Here is a 21,999-nt window from a genome sequence, read left to right as displayed (position 1 = left end):
AAGACAAATTAAAGAGAGGAGAGCGAGTGTCATGCCAAATCAGATTATTTATCTCCTTAACTGATTGCTGTGCTCCGAACCCCAGAGACGTTGCTAATGTGCTTCCCCGTGTAAACGGGAGATTTGAAATGTACTATTATTATTTTATTTATGGAAAGGGAAGGTGGGGTCTTGTTTGGTAAAGAGGTCCTGTAATCTGCTAGATGGTAGGCTCACTATCAAGGTGTGAAGCAATGAAACTCTACAAGCTGACTCCTCCTTGGCCAGTGGTCTCCAGGACTACACCAATATAAATCATCTCTTCCATTCATAGACTACTTTCTCAATAGTCACTTTTGCTCACTCACTGCTGGAAATTCCCTTGTGCTGCTGCCTTTTTCTGGAACATCCTTCCACATGTCATCAGGAATTTATCATCATTGAAACAACCATTGGAAAACATATTTTAAAATGAAAAAACTTAAACTAAAACAATTGCTGCCCCATCATTACTTTACCAGATTTTCTTGGTTTCACTATTAGTATCATCAATTTGCCTTTGGTATGAACTGTTTTGTACTGTGTAAAACATTTATTCATCAACTAGTCTGATCCTGACCGGAAGCAATGTAGCTTCGTACACAAGTACTTTCTTGGAACAGTGTATGAAGCCTTAAAAAGAAACTTCATTTTTTGTCTATTTTGCTTCATTTAAAAGCACTCAAAATGCTTTGTACTATCTATTTGATAAACGCAAAAAATAAGTACTGATTTCCTTAAAAATCAAGTTACCACCTAACCTCCACAGATACAGTCAAGACAAGAAGTGTATTTCCAGAACCATCAGGTGAAAATAAAAAAAAAAAAAAAGTTTAAAAAGGAAAAATAACAAAGCTGACCAATATTTAGAGACTGGTAAGGTGTAATATATTTAACTGTTCCTAAATTAGATTCACTTTAAGGAATTACTTAAGAATCTCAAATCATATTTTCACCAATACAGAATCAGCATGGTGCACAAATTCTAGATACTGGGTAAAATACTATATGCTTCATCTACTAATGGATTTAAAATGCACTGCCAATTGACAAAGTGCACTAATTGAATGCATTGTGTGCTTAAAATGCAATATGAGCCAATCGGCGGTGCTAAAGTGGCATGCAATACGAGAAGAGAGCAGATTAACAGAGAGATGAGCTCATGTGTCTGCCGCTTCTCACTTCACTCTCCAGTCCAAATTATGGAAGGAGACAATACCTGTATATGTTAATTTTCTGCAGAGAGAGAAACATTGGTTTCCTGTGTAAATCCTGGAGCCTGGATGGAGAAAAATGCAACTTTTTGTAAGGTAAAAGAGCTTTAATATATCTATAACACATTTAGCCATGGTGTTCAGCTTTAACTATAAATAACAAAATATAAACGGTTGACAAAAATAATTATCATGTTAATTTACACAGTAATTATTTCTTCAAAAATAAGAACACCGTTTTCCTTGGAAGAAGAAAAGAACATTTTCTTGAAGAATAATTAATTACAGTTATTTCTGGCCTAGTGTGCTTACTGCAGACGACTAAAAGACTTTTGTTTCGTGACCTTAATTTCCAGTTGATAGGACAACGCCGATCCTGGAAGAAGAAATTCAATAACTCAAGTGTTCTCACACCCAAATGCACAATGATAGTATATTGTTCCACTAACTGTACAAAGTACTGCCTCGCTCGCTGAAACAGCAATTGCATGTATTTTTTTTTTCTCTTGCCTTGTGTTCTGGCTCGTGTGTGTTAAATAGGAATTGAGCCTGGTACTCAGCAGATTGCCACGGCTGCTTAAAACAAGTCAATGTGCATCCTTCTGTATAATATATTGCTCACTTACGGGTAAAGATGCACCATAATTCAATCAGCTCTACAAATGGATGGCATGCACCTTACAACATGATCGCTGGGGAAGCCAAAGATGGTAATTGTTGCAATTTAACCCCTGAGATTCTAGAGCGTGGCGCTCAATCAATTTGTGCAAGCAGATGAAAAGATGATTACTCCTCTCCGCGGAGATGGTAAGAGCGTAAATCAGATCATTTGACGGAAATCAGTCCAGGACATAAACGCATTGTTCATTTTACCTCAATCTGCAATCTGCAGAAATATTGTGAAATAGAGATGCTCCCAATACCATTTATGAGAGGTGTGTGCCTGTTTTACGTTTCGTGGAGCTATGGGGTTTCCAAATTAAACAATGGTGTTCAACAATAAAAGTCAAAAATAAACAGGCAATAAAAATCCACAGCAATTACGCAGACAAATAACAAAATGCCATGGTTTAATGCCAGTTTTAAGAACAGTACATAAGAGGGTGGAGAAAAATGCAAGAGAGTTAAAGGGAGTATGTATGAAAAGGATGGAAAATGTATCCATTAGCCCTTTCTGCCATGCCATGTAAGCAGGGCCTTTATCACATACAGATGCTCAAAGGGCTTATTCAGAATAGTGGTTCAACAAGCTGTTTCATACCTTTATGCAATTCAGAAAATATGAAGGAACTGCCAAGCTCCCTCATTATCACTGAAATGATGAGTGGTTGAAAAGTTATGTGCAGGTCTTAAGCAGGTTGTACAGTTCCACCACAGTGTTCATGAGGTTAAAGGATGCAAAGAGTTAAAGCTTCCTGCCACGTTTATAATTATTTAGGTATGGCCAGGTATGTGAACCTAACCCAAAGTCAGACTGGGGTCCAGCATGTATAATGTGTAAAATGGGAAACTGAAATTAGCTTTTTTTGCAGCTCAGCAGTTTTTAGATGTGGTGGCTGTATCAGTTTTCAAATTTTTGACATGTCCAGTAAAGAAATTCCTGGTAATCTTGCTAGGAATTAGATTTAATTGTAACTTCCTGTAACCTAATTGAAAAGCATAAAATAATGTCATCTTCCTTATGTAAACTCCTAATCTACATCCCTATGTAATGATGATGAGTAAAGGCAAACATGTTTGAATTGCAGCCCTGGTGGCAAACATGGTTACCTTCATAAACACAGTGAAGAAAGGTTATGAAGTTTAATATTTGCCAAGACTACTAAGTGAAAATAGAGGAATATCTAAGAAGAACTATTCTTAGAAATCAGAATTAGAAAGTACTAGTAAGCTTTTTGAGTTTTAGATATGCTTTACGAATAATGGGTAAAGCAAGAATGGCCAGTTGGGCGACTTGATTACATAGCCATATATTTCATATAATTTTTATTCAAGCAGGGGCAAGCTGAAATTATACAACTTTTTTTATTAATGTATTTGATGGGATTCCTCATTTTTGGATAGCTTTACTAAGCATATCACAAGACAATAGGTGAGAGAATTCTTTGAGCTGTAAATCACAAATAAATGATCATCAAAGGACAACTGACATCCTTTCAAGGGACATTCTGGCTACAGTACTAACAAAATGTATGCCATTCCATTCCTTTAACGTTTACCTTAACCTAGGTTATTAGAAGTGTTTTTATTAAAAAATTACCATGAAGAACACTCATTAAACTAACTTATTCGCCAGTCATAAGTTTATCGGCTTCTACGATACGGAAACTGGGCAATCTATCAAATATTGTTGTCTGTTATCATGTAAAAGGTGTAAAAGAAAACAGAGAAATGCAGTTGTTTTTGTACTTTGTGTACATATTGGGTGTGTTCAAATGAACTTTTCCAGCGTCGTGCTGATTGAACACTCAAAACAATTGAAAGATTTGCTCCAGATCTCTAGACGTGCCTGTTTTTCCTCTCTTTTGGGTGGGAATGCAGATAACTCAGTTTACAGAACTGATAGAGGAAATATGTGTTGTGAAAAGGTACAGAGATGGTGACAGAAGAAATTGTTCAGTTATAAAAACAATTGGTAAAGGAAAACAGTGTCACCAATAGCAACCAGGCGAGAGTTTTGCTGGTTCCTTCTTCGTAAGGACAGCTTTAATCTAATTACTAAAGACGTTTCCCCCAAAACAGAATCCTCCCAGGGCTTTTGAAATAAAACAGGTAATAAAAAAAGAAGGTAATGCGTCTAATCCAATCCAAATTTGATGCTTGTGTTGTTGGCCGTTAAGATGCGATTGGAGTTTTGAGCTACTACCTACAAAAGTGTTGTACACTAAACCCAATCGGTCAGCCACTGGCCAAACCTAAACTGAACCTCATTTAATCTTTTCTGGCGTGACTATGGAGATCCACCATTCTCCTGCGCCATAAAAGCATTATTATTGGTTTCTAAGACACTTCCACTTGACAGATAGGAAAGTAAAGCCCCTAGTACCAAAACAGTGTCTGCTCTTAAGCTACGTACACACGTCTAATGATTCTCGCCTGATAATTGGCTCAGGGCAGATATCGGACGAGAATCTGGCGTGTGTACAGCGCCCGAACGATCGCCTGGCGGATGGACGACAAACGATCCTAATGCAAGGGAAGGGGGAGAGTGCGCAGTGGGGTGCCGCTCCGTCGTTCTTCCCCTACCCTCTCCATGGAGCAGAACGGTGCTGTATGTACAGCACTTGTTCATGCATCGTTCAGTCCTTAGTTGTTGGAAAGGCTTGTCAAAGATCCTTTACAATGACAATAATTGCACATGTGTATGCAGCTTTAGGCATGGTTTTTACATTTAAATGTTGATGGTTGATGTTAACTATAAAGAGATGCATTATATCCATGCAAATAATTTGGGGAAAGTTTATTCACTTGCTATTAGAATTATTTAGATTTTATATACAGCTAACATTATTTTTTAGAGCTAAGTTTTGAATTTAGTGGAAAAAACATACATATCAATTGGACTAAAAATATGGAATGACAATTCTTCTTTTACAGGAAAACACCCTCCCACTTTCAAAACACGCTACTTCTCTTTTTCTGTTGAATGAATGCACAAAAAAATATCAAAGCAGTTTAGCAAATATAGGTCTTGACATACTGATTTAGTAAGTGCTGCTGAAATAGAGATGTCAACTGAGAATGACGCAAATGGAATTTGGTAATATACAGCCTGGCTATGCTGTATTATAAGGAAGCCAAGGCCAGAAGATGGTGCTTGCCTGATCCCTCTTTCTGTCCATGTGTCTCAAACTCTTCCAGAATGAATGAGTTGCATAATATGTAAGGCAGTCATTCTACTGAAAACGATATAAAATGGTAGAAAATCAGTCTCCACTTCAACATATTGCAACTATCATGCAAGAGTTCCCAACACTTCTTCTGCATGACCTTCCTGCAAATCAAGTATTTTCTTTGTATGTAGTTTTTATGTTTGTATGGGTTTCCTACCATAATCCAATACCATACTGCTATTGCAGTTGGCTTTCTCCAATTGGATGGGAGTGTGGTATATATGTGTAACTATTAGAATCTGAGCTTCTTTGGGGCCAAGGACTGATAAATTGATTCATAATCTGCATTAGAGAGCCCCAATCTGTTGAGTTACTGTCAGGTACAAGTGGTGTCGTCTGGACTTCTAGTGACTTCACAGGTCCTTTCTCTTCTTCCACAATGGGCAGTGAAAAGTGTGAGTGGCAGAATTATGGCAAGGCATAGGTGCATACCATTCAACCGGAACAACCCCGCAGTGTGAGGAAGTCGATAATTCCCAGATCAGCTTTTATTTTTAAAACCTTAAGAAATACTTTAAAGTAAGAATGAAGTGGGAAAAAAGTTTTCATCATACTTGTTATTGATTAGTGGCACAAAGTATTGAAACAAAACATTAAGAATGACAGGAAGGCAATAGGCAATTTACCAATGGCAGCCTCCATGTTTCTCTTGCCTTTAAAACATTCATCAATCTGATTTTTCCCCTTTGTGTTAAAAAATGTCTTCCAAAAAAAGTAATACATTGAAGACAAGACACTTGGCCCAATCTATTATAAAAAAGCTCAATTCCAAACCTAAGCCTTCCAGCTACACTTGTCATTAAAGCTAACCATGTCCACCAACAGAAAATCACATCTAGATTATCGTATAGAAGATGGGAAAAAATCACATGAAGGTATATTCCATAGCCTTCTTAAACCTAATAATTTTGATCTATCTTTCAAATAATTCTTTTTGCCAGGTAAAGAGGTTGTAAAAACAGGAAAGAGCTGTAATATGAAAGGGAGTGGCTAGAAAAACAGATTTGTATATCCCTTTCTCAATGTGTGAAAGGAAAATGCTGACTGCAAGACTCCAATACTTAGCAAAACTCGGATCAAGAATGAAAACTGGAGCTAGCAGCGTAACTGTTGGCGGATCATTCTCCAGATGGACTGTTGCTTACAGCCAGCCGCCGTTAGAAGCCAGTTGTTGCACACTTTGCTGTAAATCCTGTATGCCTAAAAAGACATCCTATGGTGCTGACCTTTGCACCAGGGAAATGAAATAATTACTCCTATTGTGTGACTGATTTAAACAGAAGCCAGGTGCTCCATTTGTACATGCAGGCAGCCAACAATTTTCTCTGTTACTCTGCCCTAAAACCAGGAGTATGAAAATTATAGATTTATTGAGCGCCAAAAAAATGCCTGACCTTAAAGTTAACTTCTCCTACAGGATTATTTAAACATGCGCCAGACGCGAAAAGGTGTCACTGGAGAGGTCAATGGACCTTGCCCAATATAAGTAAGTACACATTCTGTCACAGTACATAAAAAGTTACTATTTTCGGTGAAAATAAACTAACAAAGTTTAACCCATTTTAAAATGCTTCCGAGCTGTTAAATAATGATATCCATAAAACAAGTGGCACTAATTTTACTATAAAATGATGCCAACTATATACCTAAAGAAGATATAAACCCAATCACTACAATCTCATAAAAGTTTTACAATGCTAATGTTATTTTAAAGGTCATGGGCAATCTTTTGAAATCTGCAGCTATTATTAAAATAATACCTGAAGATCTTGCCAATAGGATTATTTGTTCAGATTTATTTTGGTGGTTGGCTGAAGATCTAATTCATGCAAGTTTAAAATCTGTGCCAATCAGTAGCTGATTGAAAGAGATCTAAAAAATATTGAACACCAAGGACTTTCTTTTTGTTCCATGCCTTTGTCCAGGCCTGGGACCCAAGAAGCATTGAAGCCAGACACAAGCTATTTGTAAGAACGGGTAACTGTGTGTTGTCTGTTGTGACAGGTGTACTTTAATGAAGATGCCATTACAGGTGTAAGGTATATGTGTTTTGTTAACTTCCCAACTATCTAAGGTTCACTTAGGCATATTAAAAGGTGCCTAACGTTTTATTACATTTGAAAGTCTTTTATGATCCCCTTACTCATACCTGAAACATAGGGCTTTGTATTTATGGGCAGCTCGGGGTTACTAACCAAGCAAACAAGAATCACTTAAATTTGTATATACACTTCTTCTTCACATAAGGATTGCCCAGTATTCTGAAGACTCTTAGATACCATGAGCATTCTAATGGCACTCATTGATGGGTATATAACTCCACATTACCAGCAAGTGTTGGTAAATCTGTAAATTGCAGTCTTTAGTACAAATTATGTACAACACTTTAAGACAATACTATTACAAACCCCTAAACAGGTGTTTACACAACATACAATGTCACATACCTTTCTCTTTTTGGAGTGGGAATTGAGGCCTGGCCATTGGTTGATGCTTGATGGTTGAGGAGCAAAGAGGTCTTGGGGGCTGCCACCGAAGAGACACATGTCGTGGACAGGTCCAAAGTGCTGTGGTTATTACAGCCAGCATCATCTGCCGTGTGTGAGCCCGTCACTTCTTTCCAGAGCTGCTGCAGCTCCGCTGGAATCATGCCTGAAACAAACAAATTGGATAATTAAATCAATTAACGGCTAATTCAGCCCTCCTCAAACAGTAATTAAATCAAAAGAGTCAGTAAACAAAGACTGAACCATTTCTCCCCTACAAAGAATAATGAAATGCAACAATTCATTCTTTTCTGCCATGGCATTTGCTCATCTAAAAGGAGATTATTAATCTTAAAAGTAGAGGGGGTGGGGGGTTTGGAAAAGTAGCAAGAAGCCTCTTGTATCTAACTGAGAATTCTCATCAACACACAAATTATCTTTGTTTTAATGAAATGGTTCCCAGGAGTTAAATGACACAAGTATCCTGGCTTGGTGAGTATAATCAGCAAAGCAACAGTATATATTATATTTCAAGAATTAGCTTTTACTTTTAAAATAGAAGATTATAAATAAAAAAAGATTAACCAGCTAAACTTTCCTACCACAATCTATTATATCTGACCATATATTATAACCCTGATACATAAAAAGTGTATGTATAGAAGGATTTAAAATCAGGCTCTGTAGATTGACTTTCCTTCTCAGATTTGTAGTGCTGGGTATCTCTGAAACAAAAAAGCTCTTCCTTTTCCATTATCATGAGAATGCAACGGTAGGGGTAAGTGCAGGAAAAGCACTGATTCATAAAGATCCTAAAGCAAGAAGGGTGCAGGCAGGTTTTAATGGATCAGCTATAATAGTTATACTACAAATGCTCATAGGTGGGTGCATTATGCATGTTTTTGATTTGAGATCCTAACTCCAATTTCAGAATTGCAGCAAGCATGCCATGTATTCAAGAATTTTTAGATGTAACCCTAAAAAACCTTCAGTCCTGCACAGATTTGCACATAGAAGCTCACATTGAGCATTGGAAATTGCAGCAAATCAGACAAAAACTCTCCTTTCCTTCTGGATAATGGACACCAGGAATCATCTATACCTTTCCACCAATCTTTTTAGTGTACACACTCCTAGAACATTGTTTGTAATATGCAAGTCATTTTGAAACCCGCCTTTCATTCTATGAGCATTGTCCAAGTCCTGGATAAATTAGCAACAAATGTGAATTGTATTTAGCAGGTTGATAAATCTTATAGCCTGCAATCTATTGAGAAAAGGCCAATGGGTAAAATTCCTAGGCCCTAGGAAGCCATAGTTTAATGCTGGGTTACTTGTTGACCATTCCACTGACCATCATAGACACATCAATAAAGCAGTAAACATCTGTGATAGTTTGCTGAAGTCCATGCTGAAGAATTGTTGAATCCTCATGATTTGATGCACTTTGCACATAGCCATTGTTCTTTGCGCTATCCTATTGAATAAGCCCACCAAAGTATTGCAAAGCACATCTGTGTGTGCAGTGCTGCTTGAACCCAACCCCTTTCCCATCATCAAAAATCCTGTGAAACGCAGAATATTGTGACAAAGTAACGTGTAATGAAAGACACATATTTTTACTTGCGTTTTAAATGAAGACAAATAGCTTTGTTATGAAATACATTTTTTATTAATCACGCGGAGACATAAATTATTCATTCATATTGTCTCCTTGAAATGCTTTTCACTTTTTAACAGTCAAATTGATTACACTATGATTATTTCATTAACACACCTATCTCTCTCATTAATTTTGGTTTCTAGTACTGTTCGCTTAATTGATAGATGTGTCTGCACAAAAAATACATAACTTTCTATAAAGCTCACCCAGTTATTACTGTCAGGGCTCAGATCAATGCTAATGAGCAAGAAAGGGAGGGCGGGAATGTAAAACCAGCTTTTTGGAAGAGGTATTATTTAATTTTTCCCTTTGTTCTAAGAAATTGGACAGCTGCTACATTAATGAAACTACGAGCAAGTCGCCCCTATATACGCTATGGCCAATTCTATAACTTATTACCACTTCCTAATGTACGTCATGCAATTACAGAAAGTGAAAGCATAGTTTTACCAACAGCTGCTTCAAAACACTAAAACTGATTAATTTTTTATTATAAAAACAAAAGATGGATAATAGTAAGTTATTATGGATGACACACATTTTACTTCCTTCTGTTTATATGTATATACTGTTAAGTATATGAAAGCACTACCGGTTACCCTTTATTTGCTTTATCACATCTATACATTCAGTACAGTGGGAGAGCATTGTCATACTAGGAAATGTGTTATTGTCAGGATCACCAGGTAGAAAAAAGCCTAAAAAACTAATGCAACCAATATACTTGGGACTGGTTAACTCCATCCTATAAAATTTATATTGAATTTCATTTGATATGCTAATACTCAAACCCTTCATTTTAATTCCACCCTGCCCTTTGATTGCTTAGAGTTTGTATATTTCCCCTGTATTTGGAGTGAAACCACAGACATATTCAATAAATGTTAGCAAACAAAAGTCTTTTCTCAAGCTCTCTGCTTTCCTGATGGAATTTTTCGATTTTAGTCTGTGAGGTTTTATTGTTGTCCAGTGGACAGCAGAAACATTCTCCAAAGCCAGGTACACTAGCTAGCAAGTCCTGTACCTGCATATATAAGATACTTTGACTAACTACTAATGTTTCTTTAAAGCCTACACAGGATGAAAAAGGGTTAGACTGTATTATTAAGTTGTATCCACATTAGGAAGATTTAACCCTCAATTTATCCACCAGGATAGAACACAAGGGGAAATTCACTATTTTACAGCAGACCCCAAAACAAGACGTCAGAAGAAATCTCCCAAAGGAGGCAAATTGTTCTGTCCCAGAAGGAAATCCCCCTCACTTATTTTTTTCCCAGATTTTCTCTAATTTCCTGTATCTGCATCTCTAGGACGGGAAGTGAAGGGGAATCTCAACAACAGACAGACCAAACAAATACCATGATAGGATATACATGATAGTTTAACCCTTCTGTACTTTATCCAAAGTTTAAAAAAAGAATATTACACTTTATGTAAGTGATTGTAACTTTTATCACTCCTCATTGTTTCAGATTGGACTCAGTCTAAAGAAGCTTTAGGTTGTTGAGTGTGGTAGGTACATTAAATTTCAAGATCGGAATAGTTGGCAGAAAATAGATTGGTGCAAAATAAGTAAAGGAAATTTATCTATACTCATTTGACTTAACATGAAGCCAATATGTATGGTATTATTCAGTGAATGTGAGCAAAAGAAAAAAGAAACATAAAAAAAAAAAAAAAACGTAGAATAAAAAAGTTGTTTATTTTGTTGATGGGGCTGCATCAGTTCTACAATAATTTATTGTATATTCTAAATGGCATTATTTTTTTTTCAAAATTACAATGCAGACCTCTAATTGTGTGGGAGCTGTAAAATCTTTCATTAGCGTCACCAGAATTTAAATCACAGTCCTTTCAAGGTGCTACATTAAAAATAAAACAGGCGGCTGAGGTTTTAGAGATTCAGAACACATCATACAAAAAAAAAAAAAAAATGCTGGGGTTTTAAATTTAATTTTTTTTTTTCATTTAGAATACAATGCGCAGATAATCATCTCAACGTGATCAGCCAAACATCTTTACTTCTCTAAACTGTTAAAGATTTTAATTATACCGGCTTCGAAGAGCAATGGTCTAATGAGGCAATAGGCTCTAGAGAACGTAAGTGGCTAAGAACTGTGAAATGAGTCTGATAGAATTTTTTTTTTTTTTTTATTCACCGTGGATATTTTGCATATCAAAGAGGAGTAAATTATTGCACGACACACCAGTAACCTTCCCCGCCTTTGAGAGAGCTGCATTAACAAAAACAGTAGGTCCTCGCCAAACCCCACTCTACTTTCTAATAACGAAAAAAAAAAAAATCTTAATATAGTTTTTAGAAAATTATTAAATATGGGGAGAGGAGACTAATATTAATACATTAGTTGATACAATAATTTTGAAAATGTATCATTTGGCTCTGAAGCCAATTCGTTTCTTTTACCCGTTCAAACCGCCACATGCGTTTAAAATAAAAAAAAAAAAACGCCAATTATATTTTGATAGATTTGGTACCAAATGAGCATTTAGCTATTAGACATATTCAATTATCACATGTCCTTTAAAATTAAGCCCAGGAGACAAATTAAACAAAGAGGAAAAAAAGGTTAGCATGCAACCCTGTGTCCCGTTTTCTTTTTTTTTTTTTTCTCGTGCAGGCCATTATTTCCCAGCACCTTGCAAAGTGACAGTGTAGGATATATTTTTAGCAAACGTACTTGACAGGACTGTCTACACACTAACAATTACCTCAGAAGAGAGCTGACCCTTACTCTCTTGATTCTGCATTAAAACAATAGCGCATCAAATTGTCCCTCTGATGCTAATACGCGGGGTGTTTGGATTAAAACGTGTCAGGCACGGCTAGGCTATTTTGTGCTGGTATTTAAGGAAATGCATCTATTAATTAGCTGTGCACTCCTTTGCAATATGAAATTGTAATGTTCCTTCCGTGCTAGTAATACCTCTCAAGTGTTTCAGGCACAAAGCCCCCTAAAATTTCAGCGGCTAATTAATTAATTCGCAAATTAATGTGTGCAGGCTGTAAATTCAGTCACTCGCTGGATAGTAACCCCCCTTCCCCCAGAGGGAGTTGATGCTAGGGAGATCTCTGAAGCTTCCGGATCATAATTTTAGAGAGCCTTACAGGAAAAAAAAGAAATCTGCTCCTGGTTAACAGATGAGGCAAGCTACTTACACATAGGGGATTGTGGTCACATATCTACAAGCAATCCAACCCCTAACAAAAATTGTTTTTTCGGCAACATTCATACACATTTGAAGCACCTGGCATTATTACCGCCCTTGCATACAATACGCTTACAATGGTAAGACGGCCAATAATTTCCAACAGCAGCTTAGCTGTTCATGCTCTGCATATGCACCGTCTGACTGTCATATCAATGCAGCAAGAGTGTTCACAATGAATAATGGTCTTTAATGTAGACACCTAGACTGCCAGTTTTAGAAAATGTGATATTTGCAAGCAGCAATGTGAAATGATGAGTTTAGGAAAAAGTATGTATAATTACATTAGCATGGTATTTATTTTATCTTATAGGTACGTGCTTGCACAGGTTCTTGGAATAACATTTATGCCCTTGTACAAATGTTCAGATTATACATGTGCCATTAGAGGGTTGATGGCACAGCTGTAGTTACGGAATGTTCTATGAGAGGTAATAGCTGTTAGAGGGCCTCAGTTGGTTTATAACCTGCAAGATTTTGTTCAATGCAAAGTAAAGAGTGTACAGTATGCATATGTGCTTTGCAATAAGCTATACCATGGGTATGTTGCAGAACTTCCTATATGTGCGATGGTGACCAGTTAACTTTGCACTGCAATGCCCATCTACAGTGCATTACCATGTGCTGCGGAATTACGCATTATTATCACAAAAAATACATGTAAACAAGTCTTAGAACCAGTGCAAGTTAAAACTTCTAAGATCAGTTTATTAACCTGACCTTTTACACCTAGAATATCTCAAAATAAACTTTTTATAATGCATGCCATAAACTTATCTGGTCCATGCATTAAACATAAGTTGTAAGTCATAAGTGCATGTACAACTACATGCAGTGATGCTCATTATTGAGGCATTGAATGATGTAAACAGGTCAAGACCTAGGAGGGAATCCTTTGATTGGAAAGGCCACTGGCAGAACCATTGTTGGTTTTTAGCTGTTCTCTTTTTTGCGGTGACCTAGCTAAGGTCTGTATGAAGTCATAGTTTTCCTGGCCAAGTATTGATAGGCATTACCCAGTCACGTTAGGGGACAGCTCTATATACATATCCATAGTAATGAGGAAGAATTCAACATTTTAAGGGGGACATAATGGAGAGACAATGCTGGTTCTTACAAATGTCGTCTGCAGAGAAAGCAATCAATACCTACCTGCCCGCTCCATTGAACTCTAATGTGCTAAATAGCTAATCTTCTTAGAAAATCATCTGCATGCAACATTTCCTAGAATGCTGGATGACAATCTTCTTTGCTTTCTATGTGGTTCCCTTTGCCAGTCCCTAAGCCACAGCACAATGTAGGGCCTGCCAAAAAGAATCATAGATCCCATCTTGGCACACGGCATTTGGCACACCTGAAAAATGGCAGTGAACTTTCTAAGAAGAAATCCAGGCAAACCACTAAATACATATAAAATCTGGAATAAAAATACAAAGTATAAAAGCCACAAATTTTTATATTTGAAATGTGTATTCACCTGTTTGCCTGGAGTTCTACCTTAAATCCCTACGTCTTTACAACTCTAGAAAACCAGACTGAAGGTATGTATTGGGCTGGGGGTAATCAGATAGGAACTCCAATGCAAAAAGCCTCACAATTCAATAACTAGATACGACATTAATGTAGTGTGCATGCCAATACTAATCGGTATCACAGCAAACACAATAGGAAAGAGAAAGCATTAGCGCATTTGATGGATCCGTGAAAAAAAAATGTTAATCACGGTAGAAAATTTCCAAGCCGTGAGTTTGTCTTTCTCTTTTTTTTTTGACAGCTGATACACGACTGGCCCAGGCAGACAATTTTTTGACATTTTATTAAATATTAGTCTCTGGTTTTCCCTGCCTGCCGCTTCTCCAGGACATCCCGATCTCTTCATTATAAAGGAAAATGCAGCCTTTGGTTTTAAAAAATGTATGTTATGGGGACAGATGACAGATTACGGCTCCTGGAACTCAATTTCACAAACCTAAGGATCGCTACTTGGCTAGACAAACACAGCCAACCTCCTTTTGTCCTTGTGTGTTGTAGACCCAGGTGACCATGTTCAAACAAGCAGAAAGTTGATTTAAAGCTGGTAATGACATCAGTTTCAAATGATTCTCGCTAGCCACAGACGATGTGACTATCCAGGATCGCTGACCCTAATTTGTCAAGGAGCTAACAATCAAATTGCGCTAATGGCTTGCAAGAGGGCAAAAAAAAAGTATTGTACATTAACACTTGCTTCTCCTTTGTGAATCATCAATACACAATCAAAATGCTTTTCTGTAGTTCCAGTGTACAATGTATATACAAAGAATAGATACAGGCATCAAATGTTGTTTGGTCAAGCACATATAGTCTAAACACTGCCCGATTATTTTTACTTGAACACCCTGGTATTGTCTTGGAATGCATGTTTATGTCAAGGGCAGGCAGTTTGTAAATACATTTAACAGTGTCATTTAATAATAGCTTTAACTCTGTGATCAATTTGACAACCTAAACGTTTTTTTTATGAAATGTATTTGTTTTAAACACTGTATCAGCTGCAGCCTTTTGGCGTCAGCTTTCAAAGGCCTCTCTGTGCAAGGCGTAATGGCATTTGGAGTCCTTGGGTTTTTTCTGACTGTACCTAATGTAATTGGCTGTAATGGTGATCACATGATCTGAAATAAAGCTAATTGGTTCCCTGATTGTTAGCAAGAAACCAGCACTTCAGCACTAACGCAAGTTCTAGGATTTTTACCAGTATCAACAGAAATTTTATGTTTGAAACAAGAAAATAGCCAGAAATAAAGAAAATAATGCAGCCTCCACTTCTGAACTGGACTGGCAAACATGAATATGTTATATTTGTTCTTTGACTTAGGCAAACTTTAATCCATAGACCATGGCCAGGCAATGGTGAAAACTATCAATCTAGAGCAACCAATTAAAACATAACTTTTATATTCCTGGCAGCTCCACAATGAAAGGTGGATTCTTACTGGAAACCTAGGGTTACTTAATTTTGTACAACGCTCATAGCAAGAACCTTGTTAAATGAACCCAATCCTATGTAATAGAATGTGTCAACCCAAGCTGTTTAGGTGTTAAGAAATGAGGCATCTGGCGAGCTTTGCTGTTGGAAATTGTATTCCCTCAGCAGCTGGAGGTCTGCAGGAGGGCAAAGGGCTAATTTATCCCTGGATAAGGGTCAGTACTGAAAGACTGAGAAGGCCTACTTCTCTTCTTAACATGCTAATGATGATTAAAGTTAGTCTAATTATTGTGCTTTTATATGGTTCACAGACAACTCCTGAAGCTTGTTGATTGTTTCCAGCTAGCAAATTGGTGGGATGATAGAAGAGATGTTTATGTGAATGCAACGTGATTTTCACTCTGCACCAGTATACCGGATATATGAAAAGAAGGCCATATAATCTCAACAGATCAGTCGTAATGAGAAACATAATAGCCAACCTGCACAAAACCAGCACTTCTTTTAAGTAGATGTTGGAGAATTGAACTAGCCACCAGTTTCCTATAACAATTGGAGATTCTACTCTGAGTAAGGCAACACTAAACATACCATCGAGGTTTGGGGACAAGAACCATAGCAGAGTTGTTGAGTGTCGCTGGTGTCTCTAAGCCAAATCAAGTGAAATAGCGGCTGTAGGTGAACTATCCCTTAGCAAATAAACCATTGCAAATTTAACATGTATACCACTTTGATAATTAGTGGATATTCACTTACACCCAAAAGCCCAGCATGAGAGAAAATGACAATGTCCAATGTCCATGACTATTCTGCAGAAGTATAACATAGCTGAACTGTGGTTGTTGCACTGTTTTCCAAAAACCCTTGGAGATGGGAACAGAGAGCCCTATTTTCCTCTGACTACCACCGAAGCTACAAAGAGTCAACCCTACAATGTGATATACATAATAATTATATTATTAAAAAGTATCTGGGAACAGTTATAAATATGGTAATCTACTGTCAAGATGTATAATCTGATCACAAAATAATAAGCACTAAGGCCCATATTGTAAGGCATTACGGGGAATCTATTTTAGGTCTGGATATGCACAGTGTAACGCCTTGCCTTGCACAACACATACTCTTACAAGCTCACTCATCCATAGACGCATTATTGCAGAAAGCAAATCGATAAATGTATTTACAACTAAATTACCCGGGGTAGTGACACACTGCTTATTACCTTTCAAGCCGCTGTAATTTGTGACACATCAGAGGCCCCAACAACTCTCGCTGTTGCAATGGACTTCTAATGACCATCGTGGACTAGACAACTGTTCTAAGCTCCTTCTCCATCCCAGCTTTTAATGCATTGAAATTCTTCACCGCTGCATTTATTATGAATGTGTCATGTGTGAACAAGAAGACTGCCATTACCTGTGTGGCACAAATATAATTCTCTTGAGTGCCACAGTAATTATTCTTATTTGTGTTACAGTTAGGATAACCAGGAGTCCCAGCAACTGTACTCTTCTTATTGTCACAGTGATCCATCTATGTAGGGCTACAGGGAGGATAGGATGTGCTGAAATGATTGTTAAAGTGAAGCTATTCTCCATAAGTAAAGCATTGCAATCTTACAAGAATTATCTCAAAAGGTAATTGTGGCTCCTGAGAAGTTGTGGTGCACTTTGTGACATTTTACTATGCCTCTATACTCCTGTGTCCTAAGCCTCATAGCTACGTATGTCCAGTTTAAGATAACATATGGTATATTCCACCCATGTCACTTGTGCTGCTCATAGTACTTCCTAGGGCTTGGTGAAGAGGAAGCTGTACCTGAGGAGCTGTAATGCAAGAAGCTCCCTGCTCCTACTTTAGTCATTCTGTGTGTTTTGTTCACCTTTTCTACTGCTTTTTGATCATAACACCCCACCAGTCAACAGTTTATTAGACTACTAATCATCTGAGGGGGTATCTAACAAGGGAAGCAAAGTCCTGTTGCTCTTCTAAGACAGCCATCTCAACAAAGAGACACATTCCAGAACAAGACAATAGTCCTTTGCTCTCCATTTCATTTTTTGTTTTGGTGGACACTGCTTTTTCTAGTATAGAACCTCTTTAAGTAAGAGCATATGTTAGTGCCACAGTGAGAACTGCAGTACTAGATTGACTTGATCATCATTTACTAGTACAATGATGTTGTCAGGTATCTAAATAATTATGCCAGGTTTACAAGTGTACTGTCTGTTCTTATCCAAGTCCCTGTGGTTTTTATGTCAATGTGCCAAATGTATTTACAGGGGGACAAGGGGGCAAAAGCAATGTGGAATTAGGGACGCATAATTGAAAGTCATTCTAGATTACTATATACCTTGAAACATACAAGTGAAAGCTTCCATAGACCCTGGAATACTAACATGGCTGTGGGCCTTTTTACATCAGAGCAGTCATCCTGTTCCAATTGTTCTTTGTGAAAAATCCACTGACTTTGTTGAAATTTCATAGCTGATCAACAGTGTACCCTAAAGGGAGGTTTTAGCTCAGTGCATAAAAACACAAATTGGGGAAGTACAATCATCTGTATTGATGTCCTAGTTGTGAATCAAAACATATATGCACCTCAATGGTCATTTCATACTGAACTTCTCATATTACTCACTTTACAATTATTATTACTGCACACAAAACAAATTGCTACGCTGTTTCAAATTGTATTTTACAGAACACAAAAGCTCAAAGAAGAATAAAGAAGAGCTCTGTTTGTACAAACCTTGGGCGAGAGGTTGCAGTGGAAGGGCGGGCTGCCCCGGCTGGATTGAAAGGAGACCTTGACGCTGCAGTGTCAGAAGGTGCTGCTGCTGCAGCTGCTGCATTTGTAGAAGCTGTTGCTGAAAAGCCAACTGCTGCGTAGCCACTTGCTGCTGCTGTAATGAAAGGAAGCAAAGAATTAAACATGTGAGAGGTCTGCATTCTGCATGCTGCTGAAGAGATCCTCTGATCAACGGGGGACCTTCAATTCAAAGTGTTTCTGTTTATCTAGGTTAGGCATTCTGTAGAGTGTAGACTTGTCTAAGCTCCATTATTCTGTGCTTCTTGGCTAGGGCTAGAAAACCTTTTGCACCCCAGCTGTCATTGAATTAAAGCTCCTGTCATAGGTAGCAATCAGATGGAGATCAGTCAATTAGAAGGGATGATTTTGGGAACAGTAGTTCAAAACAGGTGCTGTGCAACAGAATGACGAAAACATAGTTCTCACAAAGTTGGCATAAAGAAAAAATAAACAACTTACAAGGTATTTTCCAATAAAACAGTACACAAAGTCACACAATAATCATATAATGGCTTTAGGCAAGCAAAGTATAGATTCATCAAATCACAGGTGTATGGGTCAAAATGCTGGCTGATTAATCTCTGCCTTCTCATGCGATATGTTTGATATCTATTTTACGTAACTGTGGATGGGCACTCAATGATTGCCAAAAGTCACCCAGCTCACTATATCTGTGCGAGTTCCAATTCAAAAAAATATATATGGAATTTTAGTGGGACTTTTAAGACCAGAATGAATTCATATTATCACACAGTTCTTAGTATAATAAAAATGTTTTAGACTTTATTGCATATACTTAAAAACACAACATTCTCTCTTTTCATTTCTCTCATTCATTTCTTCATGGCCTTTATGCAACTTGTAGGTCAGCATATGAGTACCCTATCATAATGGACTAGGATTATTGTAGGAAGCCCTTTTCTAACAATGAATAGTAGATAAAAGCACTACTTGGTCCATACAAATATGTGAGAGAAAAAATGTTTGAACTGTGGACCCATTCTGAATGAATAAAGAGAGGATCTTTGGCAACAAATGTTTATGGGAAAGTATTGCTGTCTGTCTGCTACCCTCCTAACTGAGTGGGGTTTACATGCTAACGGATATACCTGTAATGTTTCCTAAAGAAGTGGCATTAGTCTGTGAAATGCGTAGAAATATTGTAGGTGTACCCCATCCTTTCAGGGGAACTCCTACAGGAATATCCTTGGTTTGCATGTATTTTAAATGTAATAAGTTTTAATGTTGTGTTTTTAAGTATACATAATAAAGTCTAAAAAAAACAAATACTAAGAACTGTGTGATAAAATGAATTCATTCTGGCCTTAAAAAGTCCCACTAAAATTCCATATATATTTTTTTGAATTGATACATTTTGGTGATGTGGCCTTGAAATAATTATTAGGCTAAAAATCTTGTTGTGAATAGTGCTAGTTCCAGTTAAAACTAAGCCTTACAGTAAATGGAGTCTTTATATTTAGACCTTTTACACCTGTACCAATCTATACCTTCCTGATATCAGTGGTTCCACAAATGACATACAATAAACTGTTTTGTTGTCATGCTACCTATAGTACAACAATTATATATCTGTTATGTAGACAACCAAAGATGACCATTCTCTGTACATTAACTGCTTCTCAACTTAACAATGTTCCAATGGATGTAATTGGTAAGACAATCCATCTGACTACACTTTGTAAACAAATCAAAAGGTGCGAATGTGCACTTGCCGATTGTTGCCCAATCTGGCCCATTTGGTTAAGGTTGGGTAATTCACATTCAACATTTATCCTAGGCTTAAAAACCAGAAAATCCCACAGACAACTAGAAACAGTAGCTGTCACAGTCAATAGCCAAATTACCAAATAACTGCAGCAAAAAAAGATTACTGTATTCATAGGAACTGTTGAGGGCCTATCGGAGGGATGTCCATGAACAAGCAAGAGTGGACACTTTGGAAAATGTAGCTAGCCATCTTATAAAAAAAAGTAAAGGGAGATGGCTTAATATTCTAAAATAAAGAAACAGAGCCAACCTAGGACACAGAGAATGAATGATTACTGAGTGAAAAAGAACAGCGCTTTAAGGTACACATCAATATTAATAATCCAGGTAACGTACGGCCAAGCTGTCTTTCTGCCCTAGATCTGCCCCCTCCCAAACATCCTAAAACTACAACTTCATCCTACAAAATAATAAAAAAAAAAACCCTATAACCGGTTACTTTGAAACCATTAATTATATTCATTGTAGGAGACGGAGCTGCCTGTCTCCGCTGGGATTCGAACCGTGAACCTTGGAGGTGTTAAGCGAGCATGCTGCTTTTCTCTGCGCACCGCCCGAGATGCTTTTAAGTACTCTGTTTATCACTTCTGACATAAATAAATGAGAAAAAAATCAGACCTTTGAAGAAGAAAAACTTCATCTAATATTGTTAATTAGCCATGACAAACGATGAAATAACATTGTAAATCTTTCATAGAAACAGCGACTCGATTTTAATTACACACATTCATAATTTAGCAAACAACATCTTACTTCAACAGGAGAGCTTAATACGTCCTCTACTCCAGGCTCTCTGCACTGGGCGGCTAGGAGATGGAGCCCTTTTTTTCCCCTCCACACCGTTTTCTTATAACCTCCCTATGTTTTGCTTTTCTTTGTTCTTCATGGACACAAACGAGGTATTTGACGTGATAAGTATCTCTCTAAGTTATTTATCGTACAATGGGAGGATGAGAAAAAACTTTTGTTGCCTATAACATCAACACATTGCACCAGTGTCTGGCTTTTCATTGTACAAGCCCGAAGAGAAAAAAAAATGAAAGAAAAAAAAAAAAACACCATAATAATACTGTAGATTTCCTCAGTAATTATTTCAGAGATAAAGAGATAACACGGTGCAGTTGTACAATAAATAGAAGGAAATTATCTAATATCCCCAATCTGCTGGGAATAATATCAAGGTGGAGATCTTATACACTCCAAGCCTATCTGCTATAGAAAACAGATTAACTGTTTAGATGACAATCTTGACATTTAAAGTGGAACTAAACCTGATTAAACTAAAGCAAATATAAAAAGACTCCGATTAAATGGTCTTTTTAAGTTTTATGGGCTTGATTTTTGGAGAGCACAATGGTTCTGCTAATTGAGAAAGCCAACAAACACTATCAAACTCGGGTGGGAATACAATCTAAATCCCCAAAATTATTATTATGTTTTTCTTTTGGCGGATGTAAATTTTTATTTAGGATTTATGTTTGCTCAGCTATTTTGAAGTTCAGTTTAGGTGATGCTTTGTTGTTTTACTCATATACCCAGCTATAGCTCCAAATGTCTGAATTTTTACATGTACCACTGAAATATGTGCCCATGTCTGTGTGTTTTATATGCAAGTAAAGAAAAATACCTGTTGATCTTCCAAAAATTATTTTCATAACTTTTCCTTGCAACACTGTGTCGTTTTTGCTCTCAAAATATAAGCAATGTCATGCCCTGCTTGCTGGGCTACAGAATTTAACCTTCTTGTCTACCTCCACGTGCATAGCTGATTTTCTCCCAAGATTATTGCCTATGTACTATGTGAAGGGAAAGGGATGTAGTTCCGGGGTACATGCCTATATCAATGGGAACTGAGATTCCTGGATTTTTTTCTGCAATATTTTATAGGCTTGGTGATAATATAAGAGATTGATTAACTGATTCACT

At 37.2% G+C, this 21,999-nt stretch overlaps 1 protein-coding gene across 11 annotated transcripts in view; it reads right to left on the bottom strand.

Moving 5' to 3' along the window:
• Positions 1-21,999, bottom strand: part of FOXP1 (forkhead box P1) — a 500,704-nt gene that overhangs the window by 54,556 nt on the left and 424,149 nt on the right. For all 11 annotated transcript variants that reach the window (XM_072420741.1, XM_072420743.1, XM_072420746.1 and 8 more), the window contains 2 exons: positions 18,226-18,379; positions 7,573-7,777 (listed from right to left, as the gene is read on the bottom strand). In XM_072420741.1, coding sequence (XP_072276842.1) covers positions 7,573-7,777; positions 18,226-18,379 — 359 coding nt within the window. The remainder of the gene's footprint in view (positions 1-7,572; positions 7,778-18,225; positions 18,380-21,999) is intronic.

Source organism: Pyxicephalus adspersus, chromosome 8 (genome assembly GCF_032062135.1).
Source record: "Pyxicephalus adspersus chromosome 8, UCB_Pads_2.0, whole genome shotgun sequence".
Classification (NCBI taxonomy): Eukaryota; Metazoa; Chordata; class Amphibia; order Anura; family Pyxicephalidae; genus Pyxicephalus; species Pyxicephalus adspersus.
Note: the sequence above shows the minus strand (reverse complement) of the source record. Positions and strands in the feature narration are given on the sequence as shown.